This window comes from Triturus cristatus, chromosome 7 (assembly GCF_964204655.1).
Source record: "Triturus cristatus chromosome 7, aTriCri1.1, whole genome shotgun sequence".
In the NCBI taxonomy this organism is placed as follows: Eukaryota; Metazoa; Chordata; class Amphibia; order Caudata; family Salamandridae; genus Triturus; species Triturus cristatus.
In genome coordinates this window covers 1,730,771,349-1,730,793,194 of record NC_140590.1, presented here as the reverse complement: position 1 = coordinate 1,730,793,194, position 21,846 = coordinate 1,730,771,349, and the positions used below count along the sequence as shown (strand labels likewise).

Here is a 21,846-nt window from a genome sequence, read left to right as displayed (position 1 = left end):
CCAGACCCCGTACCGGTCCGGGCAGCTGCAAGCCCGAGGGGAGACTCCGCAGGCGGCCGCCACTTGGCTGCAGGTCCCAGTCCAACGTTCAGACGCCTTGGCTGCGGACCACGGGATTCATAATCGCAACCTCCCATTAAAGGAAAACTCTCAAACTCCGCCCATAGCTGCAGCACCAATCACAAGTTTACAGTGGAGATCCAATCAGAATCTGCCCCTGCCTGTGTCAGAAAAGAGTGTATGACGCATTGAAGCACCGGCGGGATCAGTGCTGCTGATGCGAGAAAAAGTTCGTGCGGTGCAGCCGTGAGCTGAACATAAGTTATCCCGATACTTGCACCGTATCCTCTCCTGAGCGCCTCGTGCCAGGGCGGCTCTTCTCGCCATGGGAGCCCACCTGACGGCGGCGGAACTAGTAGGAGACCCCGGGATCCACTCGGACCCGGGCCAGGAGATGGTCGCACTGCGGGACCCGGAGAACAGCGGCGGAGGAGCCGGGGGTAAGGCCTCACTGCACCGGTCTCCGCTTACTGCCCCCTTCTAGGGCAAGTGAGGGGGAGGGGGGCGAGCAGGGAAGCAAGGACAGAAGGAGGAGAGGGGGGAAGAGCGAGGATGGAGAGGGGAGGAGCGGGAAAGCAAGGAGAGGAACTGCCAGGAGGAAAGGCAGAGGAGAAAGTAGTGGAGGGGGGAAGCAAGGAGAGAAGGTGCGAGGCAGCGAGCAGGAGGGGGCAGAGTAGTGGAGGGAGAGTGAGGAAGAGGGGTAGAACTGGAAGAGGATGGATGGGTGAGGGAGGGTGGGGTGGAGGGGGAAAAGCGAGGAGGGGCGGAGAAGCGAGGAGGAAGGGCAGAGGAGCGAGTAGGGGAGGAGCGAGGATGGGCGGAGGAGAGTGGAGGGAGTAGGGGAGGAGCGAGGATGGGCGGAGGAGAGTGGGGAGAGGAGGGGAGGAGGTGGAAGCAAGGGGAGGAGGAGGTGGAAGCAAGGGGAGGAGGAGGTGGAAGCAAGGGGAGGAGGAGGTGGAGCGAGGAGGAGGTGGAGGGGGGGGGCCAGAGGAGCGGGGGGGGGCCAGAGGAGCGGGGGGGGCCAGAGGAGCGGGGGGGGGGCCAGAGGAGCGGGGGGGGCCAGAGGAGCGGGGGGGGGCCAGAGGAGCGGGGGGGGGGCAGAGGAGCGGGGGGGGGGCCAGAGGAGCGGGGGGGGGCCAGAGGAGCGGGGGTGGGGGCAGAGGAGCAGGGGGGGGCCAGAGGAGCGGGGGGGGGGCCAGAGGAGCGGGGGGGGCAGAGGAGCGGGGGGGCAAGAGGAGCGGGGGGGGCAGAGGAGCGGGGGGGGCCAGAGGAGCGGGGGGGGCCAGAGGAGCGGGGGTGGGGGCAGAGGAGCAGGGGGGGGCCAGAGGAGCGGGGGGGGGGGGCCAGAGGACCGGGGGGGGGGCAGAGGACCGGGGGGGCAAGAGGAGCGGGGGGGCAGAGGAGCGGGGGGGGGCCAGAGGAGCGGGGGGGGGCAGAGGAGAGGGGGGGGGCAGAGGAGCAGGGGGGGGCTAGAGGAGCGGGGGGGGCAGAGGAGCGGGGGGGGGCAGAGGAGCGGGGGGGGCAGAGGAGCGGGGGGGGGCTAGAGGAGCGGGGGGCAGAGGAGCGGGGGGGGCTAGAGGAGCGGGGGGGGGGCAGAGGAGCGGGGGGGGGGCAGAGGAGCGGGGGGGCAGAGGAGCGGGGGGGGCAGAGGAGCGAGGAGGAGGGGGGGCAGAGGAGCGAGGAGGAGGGGGGCAGAGGAGCAAGGGTGGAGGCGAGCGAGGAGTGGTGGGAGGGTGAGTGAGGGGGCCCTTTGTCTCCTTCGATGCAGGTTCTCCTCGTGTACTGGCGTCACTTTCACTTTTCCCCCTACGCAGGTTCTCCTAGTGTGCTGGCGTTACAACCATTGTGTATCCCCCTCGAGCTGATGGCCGAAAACTTGTTTCCTTTGTCTCCCTTTTACGCAGACCCCCCCCCCCCCCTTCAACACAGCATGAGCACCGCAATGATGGCCGCCGCACACACCACTCGCGGGACACTGGTATTAAATGCAATTACATTATTCTGGACCGCACACCCCATTCGCGCGACGCTACCCTTGTTTCAAGGTTAGTTTTAGTTGTCATATACCTCCTTGTGGGCATTAGCAGGATGTGCAGCTTTCTTTTGTGATGCTGGGTAGCCGTCATGCCATCACGTATTTTATTCGCTGATGCTGCACAGTATCAGTTGGCTAAGGTCATTTTGTCCCCCTCATTTTGCCAATGATGACAAACATTCGAAAGTCTAAAGGTCTACATTGGCAGCCAAAAGGCGAGACTATTGGCTTAGCCAATGTTTGCTTCCACTTTCTGATGTACACAACGAAAAGTCATTGTGCCCCTTGATTATATGTTTTCTTGGCACCTCGTTACCATTCTGCTGAGGCCATTCCTCAGCAGGGAGCTGTTTGGGAGAGAGCCAGAAAGGTTTGGGGGGGGGGGGGGGTAGGAGGCGGGAATAGGGAGGGGTGTTGCCTATCTTAACTTCTGAAACCGGGGTTCGATTCCAGGTCTGTCCACGTCAGAACCGAAGTCTCACAGTGAAACATTAAAAGACATGCGCTCAATGAGGAAACGTTTCTTAAGGCAATTCAGTTTAGAATGCATTGTCTATAAGCTATTGAAACAAAAACACGTGCAAGACGTGCTCCCAGGTCAGGATCCCTGTCTTAGGCCCCGCGCATTGCTGTTCATTACGCCTACAGTTCAAACGGCTGCTTGGTTTGTGCCATGTCGGTGCTTTGAAGTTGCAAGAGTCTATCGTATGGCATGGTTAATTCATACGACTTGCTGTAAATTGTATTGCATCTGAATACAGACAAAGCCAAGAGTCACCTTGCAACTGCAGCCCATTCAGTTGCCTGACAATACCCCCCCTCCTTGTTTGACTCTATGCAATGTTATCCAAGTATTGAGACATTCACAGGGCTCTCGTAATGCTCTTCCATACTGACCTGCCCCATGCTTTGTTATGCAGGTATTGAGGTAGTAACAGGGCTCTCGCAGTGCACTTCTATACTGACCTGCATGCACCATGCTTTGTTATGCATAAACAACACTCCCTTTTCAATCTCCGTTTAACTTCCGGTCAAACTTCCACATTTACTTTGGTCGAACCTAGAAAGTATGTTTTCCTTTTTAAATTGTCAAAACATCTTATTTAGTGCATGGAGCTTTATGTGTTCGATAAGTTTGCCTAAATTAAGATGTTCTCTTATTTGAAAATCTTTAACCCTTACTAAGCTCAGTGTACCCCAAATATACTGTCAGTTGTTGCCATGAGCCCCAAAAACTGTTTTTAGGTCTCGCGAGCCAAAGGCTCGAAAGAGACATTTTATATGTGGGAATTTCAAAGTGCTACCCACACTTTTGGCTGGCCTAAACCTTGAGTGCACGAGATCACATGCACAGCTGCTCCTCTGCTCATTGCATTTCCCCCCTCCCTTCTCACCCAGCCCTTTGATGCTCTGCTGGAGTACTTTCACTTTCGCCGCTTTGACCCTTGCATTCCCCCCTCCCTTCTCACCCAGCCCTTTGATGCTCTGCTCGCATCTCCCTCCTCCCTGGGCGTGAAGGGAGACAGAGCCATCCTGCTTGATTAATGGCATTCTTATGTGTTCCCGTAAGCGCTCGCTTTAGGTCTTTCTCTATAACCTGTAACCCCACCCAGTCTTTTCGCCCTCTCCATGTGTCCTGTTCTCCTCATGGGGTCGCGCTCTTTGCTCCCCATGTACCTCCCTTGCCCCCTCTTTGCCCCTTTCTCCCTCTCCTTGCTTCCTTTTCACCTTCCGTACTTTTTCTCCGTTCTCCCACTTCACAAGCTCCTCCCGCTCTCACTCGCACGTACTGCTCCATCAGTGCCAGAAGCTTCCCAAAGGAGTGAGTCACGGCTGCCAGGTGGCCCCGGGCCATGCGTGGCACTTTCAATCGGAGCAGAACTCCCACCCCGCGTGCACACGCCTCGAGGCGCACTACAAACACTGTTCAGTTTTGCGTGTAGTCACAGTTCTACCACAGAAATGTACACATTCTATTGCTTACAGACTTCAAACACATTGCACTCTAGCTGCAAACACTGAATGGGTTTCAAGCCGCTACCCAAAAAATAATACATTGATATACAGAGCACGCGCACAGTTTTGCGTGTAGCCACAGTTCTAACACAGAAATGTACACATTCTATTGCTTACAGACTTACAGCCCATTGCACTCTAGCCTGTGGGCCCCGTGAACTGTGGAGAATACAAAGTCGGACTCGGATGTTCAGCACAAACTCCCCCATCCTCCCCCACCCTCCCAAAAAATGGAAAGGCACAAGTTTAAAACTTTAAAGGGCTCCGTTTATTATCGGAATGGCACCAACATCGTATTTCTGGCTATGGCTCCTCACACTGTCTCATTAAGCAAGCCCACCCCTCAGCCGCTGCCAAACCAATACATTCATGTGAGTGTTTGAGTACAACGCGTACACAGCGCACTTTCAGTTCTGTGCCGGTGCTGATTACAGCGCGCCATGGGTATACACAGGCACTGCCCAAGGTGGCTATTGACAAACGCTGTATAGGTTTCACGCTGCCAAACCGATCCATTCATGTGAGTGTTTTAGTACAACGCGCACACAGCGCACTTTCAGTTCTGTGCCGGTGCTCATTACAGCGCGCCATGGGTATACACAGGCACTGCCCAAGGTGGCTATTAACAAACGCTGTATAGGTTTCATGCTGCCACACACATCCATTCATGTGAGTGTTTTAGTACAACGCGCACACAGCGCGCTTTCAGATCTGTGCCGGTGCTCATTACATCGCGCCATGGGTATACACAAGCACTGCCCAAGGTGGCTATTGACAAACGCTGTATAGGTTTCACGCTGCCAAACAGATTCATTCATGTGAGTGTTTTAGTACAATGCGCACACAGCGCGCTTTCAGATCTGTGCCGGTGCTCATTACAGCGCGCCATGGGTATACACAAGCACTGCCCAAGGTGGCTATTGACAAACGCTGTATAGGTGTTGGAAGGCGTTCCCCGGGGAGGCTGCGGAATGTGTTCCTGACCACCCTGAGGCCCACCTTTCCCAGAGTTAGGCCGAGCAAGAGCAGGGAGGCTCTTCCTGGAAGGGTCTCGCACCTAGGATCGCACACGCTACGCTTTCTCTCTTCTTCGGATAGAGGGACACCACACAGTAAATCGTTGTAAGATAATAAGCTTTTATCGGTGGTTATCAGGGATCTTTATGATCCGGCAGGCAGGTGCAGAATTAATGCCACAAGCGGCAGCGATCTTGTGATGGAGGGAAATGGGGTAGCGGGACAGTCTTTCAATCAGTGTCTCTGCGAGGTATCCGGCGCCCAGCTCTCAATCCTCGAGCTGAGGGGATGTTGCTTCTCTCGGCGATCTCTGCCGACTCTCTTGGAGGAACGGGCCGCGAGTCACTCAGCAGGCACCGGAGGGTCTTAGTTCAGGGAGCCGCGACGGCGTCAGCAGGGCTCAGATGGTTCAGAGTTCAGGGAGCCGCGACAGCATCAGCAGGGCTCAGATGGTTCAGAGTTCAGGGAGCCGCGACAGCGTCAGCAGGGCTCAGATGGTTCAGAGTTCAGGGAGCCGCGACAGCGTCAGCAGGGCTCAGATGGTTCAGAGTTCGCGGAGCCGCGACAGCGTCCGCAGGGCTCAGGTGGTTCGGAGTTCGGGTAGCGTTCTTCTGTTCGGGGAGTGATCGAGCCGCGACCAAGTCCGCAGGCTCTCGTCAGTCCAGGTCTTCTCTGCCTCTCGTCCCTTCAGCACCCCTTGTTATACTCCCCCTCCTCTTTGAAGTCCGGAGTCCTCGCGGAGAGGGGTCTGGTGCCTGGGGGGCGGTGTGTCGGGGTTTCCTGTCGCTCAGCCCCTTGATCTGTTCAGGTGTGTCCGGGAGGGACTCCAGACGCCCAGCAGGAGAGGCGCCCGCTCACCGGGGGCCTGGTGGTCGATTGAAACCTCCCTCGGGGAAGAGACCAGAGGTGTGACAGGGTCGGCGCCTCTCGGTCTGGTTTGGGGGGGGGTTTCGTTCTCCCTCGGCCGGGCATGCGTGTTGGGGATCTGGTCGGCCCTCGGGATGTTGGTCCACGGAAGCCAGAAGGCCGTGCCCACGAGGTTCGGCGTGGTTGTAGTGTGACTTGCTGGTCGGGAGGGCCCACGCCACGAGGCCGGTCTCACACGTGCCCCCCCCAGCTGAAAGGCGGGGAGAACTACCCATCCACTTGGGAGTTCTCCTCGCTGAAGCGGAAGAATCGGGACAGGCCGTCCTCGTTGGCGTGGTCAGTCCCGGGGCGATGTTCCACAGGGAAATCCATCTCCTGGAGAGAGATGGACCAGCGTAGCAGCTTGGGGTTTTCCCCTCGCATCTGCATCAACCACCGCAGGGGTCGATGATCTGTTTGCACTCGGAAGTGTGTTCCGAACAGGTAGGACCGTAGCTTTTTGAGGGCCCAGACTACTGCGAACGTCTCTCGTTCAATTGTGCTCCACCGCTGTTCCCGGGGCAGTAACCTTCGGCTGATGAAGGCTATGGGCTGATCTATGCCTTTGTCGTCGTACTGTGAGAGGACTGCCCCGATGCCGTGTTCCGAGGCGTCCGTCTGGACCACAACCTCCTGGGCGTAGTCGGGTGCTTTGAGCACTGGAGCCGCGCACATTGCGGCCTTTAGGGTGTCGAACGCCTTCTGGCAGGAGGGAGTCCAGTGTATTTTCTTGGGGTGTTTTTTGGAGGTTAGTTCTGTGAGAGGGCCTGCGATGCTGCCATAGTTTTTAATAAACCTTCGGTAGTAGCCGGTGAGGCCCAGGAAGGCTCGGACTTCCGTTTGGGTTGCAGGGGGTTCCCAGGACAAGATGGCGTCGATCTTCGGCTGGAGGGGGGCGACCTGCCCACTCCCCAGCTGGTGCCCCAGATAGGTTACGGAGCCGTGCCCAATTTGACATTTGCTAGCTTTGACGGCGAGGCCGGCTCGGCGCAGAGCCAGCAGGACTTGACGGAGGTGCTGGAGGTGCTCGGTCCATTGGGAGCTGAAGACCGCTATGTCATCGAGGTATGCTGCGCTGAACCCCTCTAGTCCGGACAGGACCCTGTTCACCAGCCGCTGGAAGGTGGCCGGGGCATTTTTCATTCCGAACGGCATCGCCCTAAAGCGGTAGTGCCCATCCGGGGTGGAGAAGGCGGAGCGCTCCTTGGCTCCCTCGGTGAGGGCAATCTGCCAGTACCCACTGGTCAGGTCGAAGGTGCTGAGGTAGCAGGCGGCCCCAAGGCGGTCAATGAGTTTGTCGGCACGGGGGATAGGGTGAGTGTCTGCTCGGGTGACCGCATTGAGGCCTCGGTAGTCCACGCAAAATCTCAGCTCGGGGGCAACACCCGGGGTAGTCGCTTTCGGAACCAGGACTACCGGGCTGGCCCAGGGGCTGTCGGAGGGTTCAATCACCCCGAGGTCTAACATCTTTGCCACCTCGGTCTGGATGCAGGTCCGGACCCGATCAGGGACCCTGTAGGCCTGATGTCTCACTGGCGGGCTGTCTCCGGTGTCCACGTCGTGGACACACCAGCTGGTGACCCCGGGGGTCAGGGAGAAGAGATCCGCGAACTGCCCTAGTAGCTGGCGGCAGTCGTCGGTCTGTTGGGCTGTGAGGGCGGTCGACAGTCTCACTCCCTCCACGGATCCATTGGTTTCCTTCACCCCCAGGGGGTCTGGAAGGGGCTCGGTGTCTTCTTCGGCCCCATCATCGGTGGCCAGGAGTAGACTCAATTCGGTCCGTACAAAGTGGGGCTTGAGGCGGTTCACGTGGAGAACCCGGAGGGGGTTCCGCGGGGACTGCACATCGATGAGATATGTGACTTGGCTCTTCCGCTCGATCACCTTGAAGGGCCCAGTCCATTTATCTTGGAGAGCGCAGGGTCTCACCGGGGCCATGACCCAGACTTGTTGGCCCGGCTGAAACTCGACCAGCGTAGCATTCTGGTCATACCAGCGCTTCATTTCTTCTTGACTGGCCTCGAGGTTTGCTTCTGTGAGTTCCCTGAATTTTCGGGTCTGGTTGCGGAGCGCTAAGATGTATCGGAACACGTCCGGAGGGGTCCCCCGGGGGGTTGTTTCCCACCCCTCCTTGACCAGGCTCAGGGGTCCTCGGACGGGGTGTCCATATAATAGTTCGAATGGGCTGAATCCCAGGGATTTTTGGGGAACCTCCCGGTAGGCGAACAGGAGACATGGGAGGAGGACGTCCCACCTCCGGCGTAGGGGTTCCACTAGTACCCGGGCCGATCCCAACTCAGCCAACTTCTGTTTGCTGTACAGGAGGCCGTCCTCCCAGTATACCCAGTGGGTGCCAGTCTGGTCGCCTGCTGCTTGGGCCTCGGCCTGTTGTCGGGGTCCGATGAGGGACGGGCAGGTGGATTGTTCTTGGCAGAATTCTTCATGGGAGGGGCCCCCTTCGCAAGGCCACTGGGCCAGTTCTGGCAGGTCCTCGAGGTGGGTCAGGGTTTCGGGGTCGGAAGGCACTGACCCTTCGTCGGGAGCGGTCGGCTCGTTCAGAAGGGGGTCGTTTGCCTCTGGTGGTGTATTCTGGATCTCGGGGGTGGTGGCGGTGTCTAGTGGCATGGGCTCTTCACCCTCGGAGGGAGGCGCCCGGAGAGTCATTAAGCGCGTGGTGGCGCATACCCACTCGGGGAGGCCCATCATCTCGAGGTGGGCTCTTCGTTCCACTTGTCCCCACGGGGAGTTCTCAAGGTCGTTGCCCAGGAGGCAGTCCACGGGCTGGGAGGTTCGGACCGCCACCTTTAACTTGCCGGTGACTCCCCCCCCCCCCCCATTCGAAGGGGACTGGGGCCATCCGACAGAGGCTCTCGGAATTGTCTGAGGAGATGACGGGGCAAAAGGCGCCAGGCAGGATCTGATCCTCGGAGATCAGGTGACAATGAACCGCCGTGACACTCTCCCCCGTGTCCCGGAGGCCCTCTATGCGGTGACGGTTGACCGTCACCTGCTGTCGGTACTTCTTCGTGTTGGCGGGCAGGGACGTTCCGGGGACCATCTCTCGATCCCCTAGGGAGACCAAGGCCATGGCGGCTGGTTCCCATTCTTCGGAGTCTTCTATCTCTTCCCCCAGGGCTACGGAGACCATCTGTCGAGTCGGCGGGGTTGTTGTGGTGGACCGCTGGTACAGAGGACACTGGGGGTCGCTGGCATAGTGTCCGGTCTGTTGGCAGCGGAAGCAGGTGATCCTCACTCGGGGCCCCGGCCTCCCTAGTGGCCCGGTGCTGGCCGGAGGTGGAGCTGGAAAGGGCGGAGATTGTCCTCTGGGAGGGCTGAGCGGGGATCCCCCCGGAAGCTCCCTTTGCCGGCCTTGATTCCCTCCGCCCCTCTGGCGGGGGGGTCCCTGACTGTGGCGACCGTAGTCCCCCACGGGGCCCCGGGAGGCCCGGGTGTTCACCCATCGGTCAGCCTCGACGGCCAGTTTTCGAGGGTCTGTGAGTTTGCTGTCCAGGAGGTGCTGGCGCAGCTCTACGAAGCAATTCGCGGACAAGTGTTCCCATGCGATTAGGTCAAACAGCTCCTCGAAGGTGGAGACCTTGCTGCCCTTGATCCATCCGTCCAAGGCCCGGCTGTAGAAGTTCACGTACTCCACCCAGGTGGTACCGGGTATCTTTTTGCAGTCTCTAAACCGATGCCGGTACATTTCAGGGGTGAGCCCATATCTGGCTACTAGAGCCTCTTTCATGTGACTGTAGGAGTTCATCACGGTGGAGGGCAGGTCCAGCAGGGTATCTCTCCCCTCGCTCAGGAACCGGCCCCACAGCCCAGCCCCCCAGTCCTTCTGCGGGACTCGGTGGGAGGTCATGGCGACTTCGTAGGCCGTGAACCATTGCTGAATATCGTCGTTCTTATAGTATTCTTTCACCACATCTTTGGGGATGTGGACCTTTGATTCCACGGTGGAGGAGATGGGTTGGGTTTCCGAGGGTCGGGCCTCCGCCTTCTTAGCCTTGAGCTCGATTTCTTTTAGGCTACGTTCGTGCTCTAGTTGGAGTTTTTTCTCGTCGTGTTCTCTCTGTCGTTTCTTTTCCTCTAGTTCTCCTTGTAGGCGTAACTGTTCCACCGCCCGTTTTTTCTCAGCCAGCTTTAGCTCTCCTTCGATTTTTAATTTTGCTAGTTGTAGTTCGTGGTTGCGATCTCTTTCCCGGTCCGCTAGTTCCTCTGGGGATAGGCCCCTCTCGGGGGCGCCGTTCCTCCCCGGGTTGCTTCGTGGTTCGTTGGGAGGTTCTCCTTCTGTTTGTGTCCGGGGAGTTTCTGCCTCGACCCAGGTTTTTAATGCCCCCTGGAAGTCCTCTTTCGTGCTTAGTCCGGTGGTAGCGATTCCAAAGTCTTTGCAAAATTGTTTCAGTTCTCGGTGTGTATAAGATTCTAACTGGTCTTTTTGGAATGCCGTGCTCGGGTTGGTGCCTGCGGCACCTAGGGAAGTTTCTCCTTCCATTCTTCTTGGTAGTGCGTACGTCGTCTACTGCACGATCTCTAGGTGTTGGCTCGGATCCCGTCGCCTGCCACCAAATGTTGGAAGGCGTTCCCCGGGGAGGCTGCGGAATGTGTTCCTGACCACCCTGAGGCCCACCTTTCTCAGAGTTAGGCCGAGCAAGAGCAGGGAGGCCCTTCCTGGAAGGGTCTCGCACCTAGGATCGCACACGCTACGCTTACTCTCTTCTTCGGATAGAGGGACACCTCACAGTAAATCGTTGTAAGATAATAAGCTTTTATCGGTGGTTATCAGGGATCTTTATGATCCGGCAGGCAGGTGCAGAATTAATGCCACAAGCGGCAGCGATCTTGTGATGGAGGGAAATGGGGTAGCGGGACAGTCTTTCAATCAGTGTCTCTGCGAGGTATCCGGCGCCCAGCTCTCAATCCTCGAGCTGAGGGGATGTTGCTTCTCTCGGCGATCTCTGACGACTCTCTTGGAGGAACGGGCCGCGAGTCACTCAGCAGGCACCGGAGGGTCTTAGTTCAGGGAGCCGCGACGGCGTCAGCAGGGCTCAGATGGTTCAGAGTTCGGGGAGCCGCGACAGCGTCAGCAGGGCTCAGATGGTTCAGAGTTCGGGGAGCCGCGACAGCGTCCGCAGGGCTCAGATGGTTCAGAGTTCGGGGAGCCGCGACAGCGTCAGCAGGGCTCAGATGGTTCAGAGTTCAGGGAGCCGCGACAGCGTCAGCAGGGCTCAGATGGTTCGGAGTTCGGGGAGCCGTGACAGTGTGCGCAGGGCTCAGGTGGTTCGGAGTTCGGGTAGCGTTCTTCTGTTCGGGGAGCGATCGAGCCGCGACCAAGTCCGCAGGCTCTCGTCAGTCCAGGTCTTCTCTGCCTCTCGTCCCTTCAGCACCCCTTGTTATACTCCCCCTCCTCTTTGAAGTCCGGAGTCCTCGCAGGGAGGGGTCTGGTGCCTGGGGGGCGGTGTGTCGGGGTTTCCTGTCGCTCAGCCCCTTGATCTGTTCAGGTGTGTACGGGAGGGACTCCAGACGCCCAGCAGGAGAGGCGCCCGCTCACCGGGGGCCTGGTGGCCGATCGAAACCTCCCTCGGGGAAGAGACCAGAGGTGTGACAGGGTCGGCGCCTCTCGGTCTGGTTTGGGGGGGGGGTTTCGTTCTCCCTCGGCCGGGCATGCGTGTTGGGGATCTGGTGGGCCCTCGGGATGTTGGTCCACGGAAGCTGGAAGGCCGTGCCCACGAGGTTCGGCGTGGTTGTAGTGTGACTTGCTGGTCGGGAGGGCCCACGCCACGAGGCCGGTCTCACAATAGGTTTCAAGCTGCCAAACCGATCAATTTATGTGAGTTGTTTAGTACAACGCGCACACAGCGCACTTTCAGTTCTGTGCCGGTGCTGATTACAGCGCGCCATGGGTATACACAGGCACTGCCCAAGGTGGCTATTGACAAACGCTGTATAGGTTTCACGCTGCCAAACCGATCCATTCATGTGAGTGTTTTAGTACAACGCGCACACAGCGCACTTTCAGTTCTGTGCCGGTGCTCATTACAGCGCGCCATGGGTATACACAGGCACTGCCCAAGGTGGCTATTAACAAACGCTGTATAGGTTTCACGCTGCCACACACATCCATTCATGTGAGTGTTTTAGTACAACGCGCACACAGCGCGCTTTCAGATCTGTGCCGGTGCTCATTACAGCGCGCCATGGGTATACACAAGCACTGCCCAAGGTGGCTATTGACAAACGCTGTATAGGTTTCACGCTGCCAAACCGATCCATTCATGTGAGTGTTTTAGTACAACGCGCACACAGCGCACTTTCAGTTCTGTGCCGGTGCTCATTACAGCGCGCCATGGGTATACACAGGCACTGCCCAAGGTGGCTATTAACAAACGCTGTATAGGTTTCACGCTGCCACACACATCCATTCATGTGAGTGTTTTAGTACAACGCGCACACAGCGCCCTTTCAGTTCTGTGCCGGTGCTCATTACAGCGCGCCATGGGTATACACAGGCACTGCCCAAGGTGGCTATTAACAAACGCTGTATAGGTTTCATGCTGCCAAACACATCCATTCATGTGAGTGTTTTGGTACAACGCACACACAGCGCGCTTTCAGATCTGTGCCGGTGCTCATTACAGCGCGCCATGGGTATACACAAGCACTGCCCAAGGTGGCTATTGACAAACGCTGTATAGGTTTCAAGCTGCCAAACCGATCCATTCATGTGAGTTGTTTAGTACAACGCGCACACAGCGCACTTTCAGTTCTGTGCCGGTGCTCATTACAGCGCGCCATGGGTATACACAGGCACTGCCCAAGGTGGCTATTAACAAACGCTGTATAGATTTCACGCTGCCAAACACATCCATTCATGTGAGTGTTTCAGTACAACGCGCACACAGCGCGCTTTCAGATCTGTGCCAGTGCTCATTACAGCGCGCCATGGGTATACACAAGCACTGCCCAAGGTGGCTATTGACAAACGCTGTTTAGGTTTCACGCTGCCAAACACATCCATTCATGTGAGTGTTTTAGTACAACGCGCACACAGCGCGCTTTCAGTTCTGTGCCGGTGCTCATTACAGCGCGCCATGGGTATACACGGGCACTGCCCAAGGTGGCTATTAACAAACGCTGTATAGGTTTCACGCTGCCAAACACATCCATTCATGGGAGTGTTTTAGTACAACGTGCACACAGCGCGCTTTCAGATCTGTGCCGGTGCTCATTACAGCGCGCCATGGGTATACACAAGCACTGCCCAAGGTGGCTATTGACAAACGCTGTATAGGTTTCACGCTGCAAAACCGATCCATTCCTGTGTGTTTCAGTACAACGCGCACACAGCGCACTTTCAGTTCTGTGCCGGTGCTCATTACAGCGCGCCATGGGTATACACAGGCACTGCCCAAGGTGGCTATTGACAAACGCTGTATAGGTTTCACGCTGCCAAACCGATCCATTCATGTGAGTGTTTTAGTACAACGCGCACACAGCGCACTTTCAGTTCTGTGCGGGTGCTCATTACAGCGTGCCATGGGTATACACAGGCACTGCCAAAGGTGGATATTAATAAACGCTGTATAGGTTTCACGCTGCCAAACCCATCCATGCATGTGAGTGTTTTAGTACAACGCGGACACAGCGCGCTTTCAGATCTGTGCCACTGCAATAGGTCTCGCATTTAAAAACAGGCATTTGCAATGCACTAGATCTCGCACTAGATCTCGCATTGACACGAGTTTGAGATATTGGCATTGCACATAACAATGCATTTTTTTGGGGATTACTTTTTGAATACTTAAATAGAAAGGATTTGTTATTTACAATACCAATAGCTCCAACTGCAATAAATGCGAGACCTATTGCATTGCAAATGCTTGTTACTAGTTACTTCAGTACGTTGAATCTCACAGTATCATAACATCTTTAAAAGGCTGGCAGTGGCCAAGGCCTTTTGATTTTTCCTAAAATTGTATACATAATATCCGTACTTACAGGGGGTTCCAGTCAGCCCTCTTCATCTGTTGGTCGGCTGTTGAGTCATTCATATTTTTATTCTGCACAGTACAGTATACTCCATCAATCAGTGGGGCAGTCCACTTCAGCCGTTAGCTAACTCTAAAACAGCACTCTGCTCATTCACAAGGAGCACATCAGCACAAAGTAGTTCCCTTCACTAGCAGGGATTAGTAAAGGGAGCACGAAAATACGTTAACCTTTACCCAAAATTAATTTTGAACATTGGGAAGGATCCAGCAGCTGCTCAAATATTTTTTTTATTTTTATTTTTTTACAAAAACCATTGACAAAACAGCCACTGACAACTAAAATTCTGGCAGCCAATGCCAGACATATTGGCTTTTCCATTTTGTTTTATATTATTGTGGCATTTTTAATGTTTGCACATGGTATTACAGTTGTGTATTACTGAATGTGTAATGTAAATACGGTGCTCCTGTAAAGCGCTCCAATAGCTTCGGGTCGAGTTTGCGTTATATAAATATGCCATAAAAAAAAAGCGTCTTTAACCACACATTTTATTTCACTGTTTAATTTTTTAGGTCTCGCCTGAGACCACCACATCACTCAGCACCACCACCACATCACTCGGCACCACATCACTCGGCACCACCACCACATTGCTCTGTACCACCACAGCATCACTCAGCAGTGTCACAGCATCAACAGCATCACTCAGAGCCACCACAGCATCACTCAGGGCCACCACAGCATCACTCAGGGCCACCACAGCATCACTCGGGGCCACCACAGCATCACTCGGGGCCACCACAGCATCACTCGGGGCCACCACAGCATCACTCGGGGCCACCACAGCATCACTCGGGGCCACCACAGCATCACTCGGGGCCACCACAGCATCACTCGGGGCCACCACAGCATCACTCGGGGCCACCACAGCATCACTCGGGGCCACCACAGCATCACTCGGGGCCACCACAGCATCACTCGGGGCCACCACAGCATCACTCGGGGCCACCACAGCATCACTCGGGGCCACCACAGCATCACTCGGGGCCACCACAGCATCACTCGGGGCCACCACAGCATCACTCGGGGCCACCACAGCATCACTCGGGGCCACCACAGCATCACTCGGGGCCACCACAGCATCACTCGGGGCCACCACAGCATCACTCGGGGCCACCACAGCATCACTCGGGGCCACCACAGCATCACTCGGGGCCACCACAGCGTCACTCGGGGCCACCACAGCGTCACTCGGGGCCACCACAGCGTCACTCGGGGCCACCACAGCGTCACTCGGGGCCACCACAGCGTCACTCGGGGCCACCACAGCGTCACTCGGGGCCACCACAGCGTCACTCGGGGCCACCACAGCGTCACTCGGGGCCACCACAGCGTCACTCGGGGCCACCACAGCGTCACTCGGGGCCACCACAGCGTCACTCGGGGCCACCACAGCGTCACTCGGGGCCACCACAGCGTCACTCGGGGCCACCACAGCGTCACTCGGGGCCACCACAGCGTCACTCGGGGCCACCACAGCGTCACTCGGGGCCACCACAGCGTCACTCGGGGCCACCACAGCGTCACTCGGGGCCACCACAGCGTCACTCGGGGCCACCACAGCGTCACTCGGGGCCACCACAGCGTCACTCGGGGCCACCACAGCGTCACTCGGGGCCACCACAGCGTCACTCGGGGCCACCACAGCGTCACTCGGGGCCACCACAGCGTCACTCGGGGCCACCACAGCGTCACTCGGGGCCACCACAGCGTCACTCGGGGCCACCACAGCGTCACTCGGGGCCACCACAGCGTCACTCGGGGCCACCACAGCGTCACTCGGGGCCACCACAGCGTCACTCGGGGCCACCACAGCGTCACTCGGGGCCACCACAGCGTCACTCGGGGCCACCACAGCGTCACTCGGGGCCACCACAGCGTCACTCGGGGCCACCACAGCGTCACTCGGGGCCACCACAGCGTCACTCGGGGCCACCACAGCGTCACTCGGGGCCACCACAGCGTCACTCGGGGCCACCACAGCGTCACTCGGGCCACCACAGCGTCACTCGGGCCACCACGGCAGAGCGTCACTCTGCGCCACCACGGCAGAGCGTCACTCGGCGGCACCCGCACAGCGTCACTCGGCGGCACCCGCACAGCGTCACTCGGCAGGGTCCGCACTGCATCACTCGGCGGCACCCGCACAGCGTCACTCGGCAGGGTCCGCACTGCATCACTCGGCGGCACCCGCACAGCGTCACTCAGTGCTTCTTACACATTTTAATTACAACTTCTCAGCATGCTGCACAGCAGCCACACTCCTCTACAGCACAGCTTAGAAACATTGGCAAAGTCAATAGCTCTACATAAACACTTAAAAGACTCTCCAATGCATAGCCAATAGGTCTCACCTTTGGGACATTATAAGTGTTTCGTTATCCAGCACAATATCTTTCAATTAAACCACATCAAGTGTTGCATGGCTAATCACTTATAAGGTCCCAAAAGCGAGACCTATTGGCTATGCCATTGCTTGTTTAGGACTTGTGCCCTGCAGCGCACTATGCTAAGCACAGATTTTTAGCCTGGGTCTTTTAAGCCATGCCCTTAATTACATCGAACATCTCCTTTGGAGAAACCCCACAGTTTTTTCATCCCACTTAAAGCCCTGCAAACAACACCATGTGACAGTGGCACTGTGCATCATGCATGACTCATGACTTCCACTTTTTCGGATTGCCTATGTACAGGGGCATAGTGGGCCCTCCCCTGCCCCACCCCTTGCATTAAACTACAGCAGGAGTAAAGTCGTTGATGGGCCTCTTCTGTCTGCAACTCTGCAGACAAAGGCTCATCTCATAATTAATTTGAAAGGTGTGGAAGTGAAGTGAAGTGAAGGGATGGGTGGGTGGCTGTATGGATTAGTGAATGGATGAATGAAAGGGTGAATGGATGGAAGAGCGGAAGGATGGATGAGAGAAAGGGTAAATAGATGGATGTATGGGTGGAAGGGTAGATGGATGGGTAAAAGGATGGATGAGTCGATGGATGGATGAGTGAAAGAGTGGATGACAGGCGAGTGAATGGCTGGATGGATGAGTGAACTGATGGATTGATGAATGGATGAGTGAAAGGGTGAATGGATGGGTGAGGGAAAGGATGGATGAGTGTAGGAGTGAAAGGGTGGATGGATGAGAGAAATGATGGATGAGTGAAAGGATGGATGAGTGGGGTCAATGGATGGATTCATGAATGGATGAGTGGATGGATGGCTAAATGAAAGGTTGATGGAGAGAGGAAGGGAGGATGGATGGATGAATGAGGGTGGAAGGATGAGTGACTGGGTGGATCAATGAGTAAGTGAAAGGATTGGTGAAAGGGTAGATGGCTGGGTGGATGGATGAGAGGAAGAGTGGATGGATGAGTGTACGGATGGATAATGCGAAAGATGGATGAGTGAAAGGGTGGTTGGAGGGATGGATGAGTTGAATGATAGATGGATGGATGGAAGGATAGATGATGGGTAGGTTTGCAAATGGTTGGATATTGGTATGGATGGGCACACATATGGAAGGACAGAATGAATGAATTATGGATGAAAGAATGACTACACCTTGGAACCCCCATTATCTTAAGTACATTTCCTAAAGATTTACTTTCACATTTATATAGATGAGTCATTGCCTCTATATAATATGTGTGTGATGTAACGCACTCTGACACCCTGTCCTACTTACTTGGGATGAGGAGCACTATAAAATAAATTAAGTGCACATGAGAGAGGGTCTATGTGAAGAGGAGGGTCACCATTGGAGGGTGGTAGCAAGGCTGCACTGGCTTACCACAAAAAGAGCTGCACATTTGCTCAAGCTGCGTGCATACTGAAAAACCATGAAATGCACAATTGTCTCAACCTGTTATAAACTTATTTTCACTTGTACTTAAGTGGTTGTCTATTTACTTATATTGTATTGCGTGACCTCTGAATTTTCTGATATCCTTTTTCAAGCCCTGACGAAGTTTCCGCGGTTTGGAACGAAACGTGTTGGCTAAGCTGTTTGTTTTTATTAGGAGCTGTATTCAATGAAAGAAAAAGTATCAACAAAGGTATCTGAAATAACGAGACTGATTCGACTTCGGCACCTGTTGCACCTCCTTTTTGCTTTAACCACCAGGGTTGTCTTACCATTGTTATTCCCCTAAGATTTAGCTGCCAAACAAATATCTCTGCAGCAGGTACCTTAACCCCATAAGATATTTTAAAATACAGCCATTGCAACCAATTAAGCAGAACAGATTTACTGCAATGTTTCTCCTTTTTGCAAATTTCTTTCTGGCAGTGTTTTAATAAATAAATGTATAAGTGGAGACCTAGATTTTTCTCCGTGTTGCATCACTTTTTTGGCACAACTGTGACGCAAAATCTAATTTGTTCAATATTGTAATGCACTCAAATATACTCATGATAGACCTGCTTAACATATGTGAGGTCTTAGAATCTGATGTGATTTTCTGTGATATCACTTCCTGTGAGGTCATGGGTTGTGATGTCACGTGCGATGCCACATGCTGTGATGTCACTTACATACTGCATAACTTGGTTAGTGTTCCACTTCTTTTTTAAGGACTTGTGCCTTGGTGGGAAAAGTATAATGGAGAATTAGCGATGGTTGTTTGCTAGGCATCAACTTTAAATGTTATCCTTGCCTTAGTAAGAGGCCAGTGTAACTCGATGGCAATTCAAGTAATGTGATCGAATTTCAGATATAAAGACATACATCTAGTTTGGCATGTAGGACAGTTTTCAGTGGCAAGAGGCAGGCTTGTGAGATGCCCAAAATGACGGCATGGCCGAAGTCCAGTCATGACGGTATTTTTAGTAAAAAGAGACAAGAATAGCTTAATCTTTTCAGGAACCAGAGGTAATAGTTTGCCACTTTAAAGATTTTGATTATACGAGCAAACACTCACTCAACCTATGACTGGGGACATGGAGGTCGATGTCAGTTGATCAACTCCTGGCTTGCACAGGTGGCTAACCACATCACACCTATTAAACACAGAGATGTTAATTCTTCAGGAAAAAGATAGTCAACCCCTTGTTTTAGTGAGGAGCTTACAGAGCTTTGTAAGCACCTGTAAGAAAATGGAAAGGGATTGGGGTCTTTATTACCTTTGTAATGATAAAGCACTCTACAAGAACGTTCTCAATATTTACCATTGTGCAATTAAAGTTCAGTCTGACGTTGTTACAGATCAGATTGTACATGTCTCAAAACAAGTCCGAGGAGATATTTCAAACCGTCAAAGTTTATGGACCCGGAAGCCTTGCTTCAGCCTTTAAAAGCTTCTCTTAATCTATGTCCCCAATATTTCAACTTCTTTGACACTAAAATCCAAACCATCGTGGATGCTTTACATGTCACGGACGCTGACTCAATGAGGGTCAGTGACCACACGGCACTGCAGGTGAGAATAGAGCCCTCTCACGGTCAATTGCTACAGAAATTTGCCTTGATTTCACTTGAGGAGTCGACTCGGGCCTTGAGTGCCTGCACATCAGGGTTGCCTGATGATCCCTGTCCTCCTTACATTCTTTCTGCCAATTGTACGGCCATCACCCCTGTTATAAACCAGCTTCTAAATCAGTCAATTCGTTTGGCCACAGTGCCCAGTGGTTGGAAGCTGGCCAAGTTGATTCCTCTTTTAAACAATCCCTCGGCAGACAAGACCAATTTTGCCAATTTCCGTCCCTTTTCTCTGCTGCCACTCTTTACCAAGATTTTAGAGAAGCTCATAAACCAGCAGCTCTCTGCTTTTTGAGAACAAAATGCACTTCTTCACCCTGCCCAGTCTGGATTCTGCCTGGGTTTCAGCACAGAGATCACACTGTTAGAGGTCTCCGATACAATTAGGCTTGTGGTAGGACAAGGGAAGAAGGTGGCACTGATCCTCCTCTATCTATCCGTGGTATTTGACCTGAACTCACATCTGATACTCCTGCAGCACTTCGAAGCCATAGGTGTCTGCGGTTATGCTTTGGCATGACTCCATTCCTTTTTGACAGACTGGTCCCAGTCAGTCTGGATGGTTCCATTTGCCTCTGATTCTAATCTATTGGGTTATGGGGTCCCTCAAGGGTCTGCTCTAGGCCCAACATTGTTTTCAATGTGTATATGACCCCTTTGGCACCCCAATTGAATCATTTGGAGTACAGACAGTATCTTATGCAGATGATACACAAGTGCTCCTCACCCTTTACAGAAATTCACCTAATGAACTGCGTAACTTCCAAACCTGCTTGACGTCTGATAGTGGCCTTCAATGTAATACTAACAAGACAGAAATTCTGCTACTTGGGGTCCCCCCTCCCAGCTGGGACAATGACCATTGGCCCAAGGATATCCAGCGCCATCTCCCCTTACCACGGTAGCGTGCAATTTTGGGGTAAAATTCAATACTACTGCTTCTTTAGCCCCCGTGTGGCGGGGTGGTAGGCACCTACTTTGGCCTGCTAAAAATGTTAATGTTCCTCTAACTTCTCCCTCTACCGCAGCAGAAAACAGTGATCCAGGCCTTGGCCGCCTCAAGGCTGGATTATGCTCAGTCTCTGTACTGAGGCCTATCTCCTGAATAGATTACAGCTGGTGTAGGACGCGGCTGCCAGGCTTCTACTGTGCCTTCCCAGGAGAGCCCACAATATTCAGCCAGGCCTAAAGGAACTGCAGTGGTTGCCTTTAAAAGAATGTGTAAAGTTCAGAGTTTTGGATCTGGCACACAGAGCTTTTTACCACAAAGGCCCTCAGTATTTGTCAACAGATTCGCACCTTACCAACCAGCTCAGTCTCTTCGGTCATCCAACTCGGACGAAAAAAGTGGGGCGATAGATGCTTCTATTATCTGGCTGCCAGGGAGTGGAATGCCCGCCCAATTTAGCTCCCTGCTTCCAGAGACATTCTGGCCTACAAGAGACTTTTTCTTAAGACCTTTCTCTTTGGTTCTGTATTTTAGTACCTCTGTTATTTAGGGATCAGACTTGCTACTTTGCGCTGGGACACTCTATTGAGTAGCCGTTTTACTTTACAAATCTTTAAAAAACATTGTGTAATTGCTTGAGCAAGTTAGGGCTGAAAGACCTTTTGTTCTTGGAGAAGAAGAGGATGTATTTTTAAATTTTTTTTGCGGGTTTAGAAAAAAGAAGTTCTTTAAATGTTGTAAACGTTTACAAGTACAGAATGAGCATGTCTAGTGGTAAAGACATGTTAAGGTAGATTAGGGCTCTGCCTAGGTATTGTAGGATGGAGACATCTCTTTTCACCAGTAACATAACTTGGTGACCGTGGGCCCTAATGCAAACACATAAGATGAGACGCCACTCCACCAGATAGCTGTCCCAAATCCTCAGCGAACCTTGCTACTCTTTAACCTTCCTTAGAATTTTCCTCACAAATCTGTCTGTCACAGGAGGTGACAGCAGTGACATATCTTTACTTAAGGTAGATATAATAGATGTCACTGCCAGCACATCACCTTGTCTTTGGTATTAGTGTTCATGATGGCTCAAATGAGCACAAAACCATAATAAATACAAGCCCCATTATTAAAACATAATTTTACATTCTAAACACAGTCCGAACAGAGTACCCCACCATAGCATGTGTGTGCTATTTTTCTAGAATCCTATATGAATGATCGTCTGCCTAGGTTTACACTATCCCGATGCGAGTAGTAGGGCCCTTCTTTGCCCAGTGTTGACAATGACGCTGTAATGCACATATGTTCTAATTTTCCACAGTGATACTGTAAAGGTCAGA

At 54.0% G+C, this 21,846-nt stretch overlaps 1 protein-coding gene across 1 annotated transcript in view; it reads left to right on the top strand.

The window, feature by feature from the left end:
- Positions 1 to 263: 263 nt before the first annotated feature.
- The window catches only part of LOC146812918 (early activation antigen CD69-like), a 125,013-nt gene continuing 103,430 nt past the window's right edge, over positions 264 to 21,846 (top strand). Inside the window, exon 1 of the mRNA XM_085619976.1 lies at positions 264 to 500. Coding sequence (XP_085476102.1) covers positions 386 to 500 — 115 coding nt within the window. The 5' untranslated portion in view covers positions 264 to 385. The remainder of the gene's footprint in view (positions 501 to 21,846) is intronic.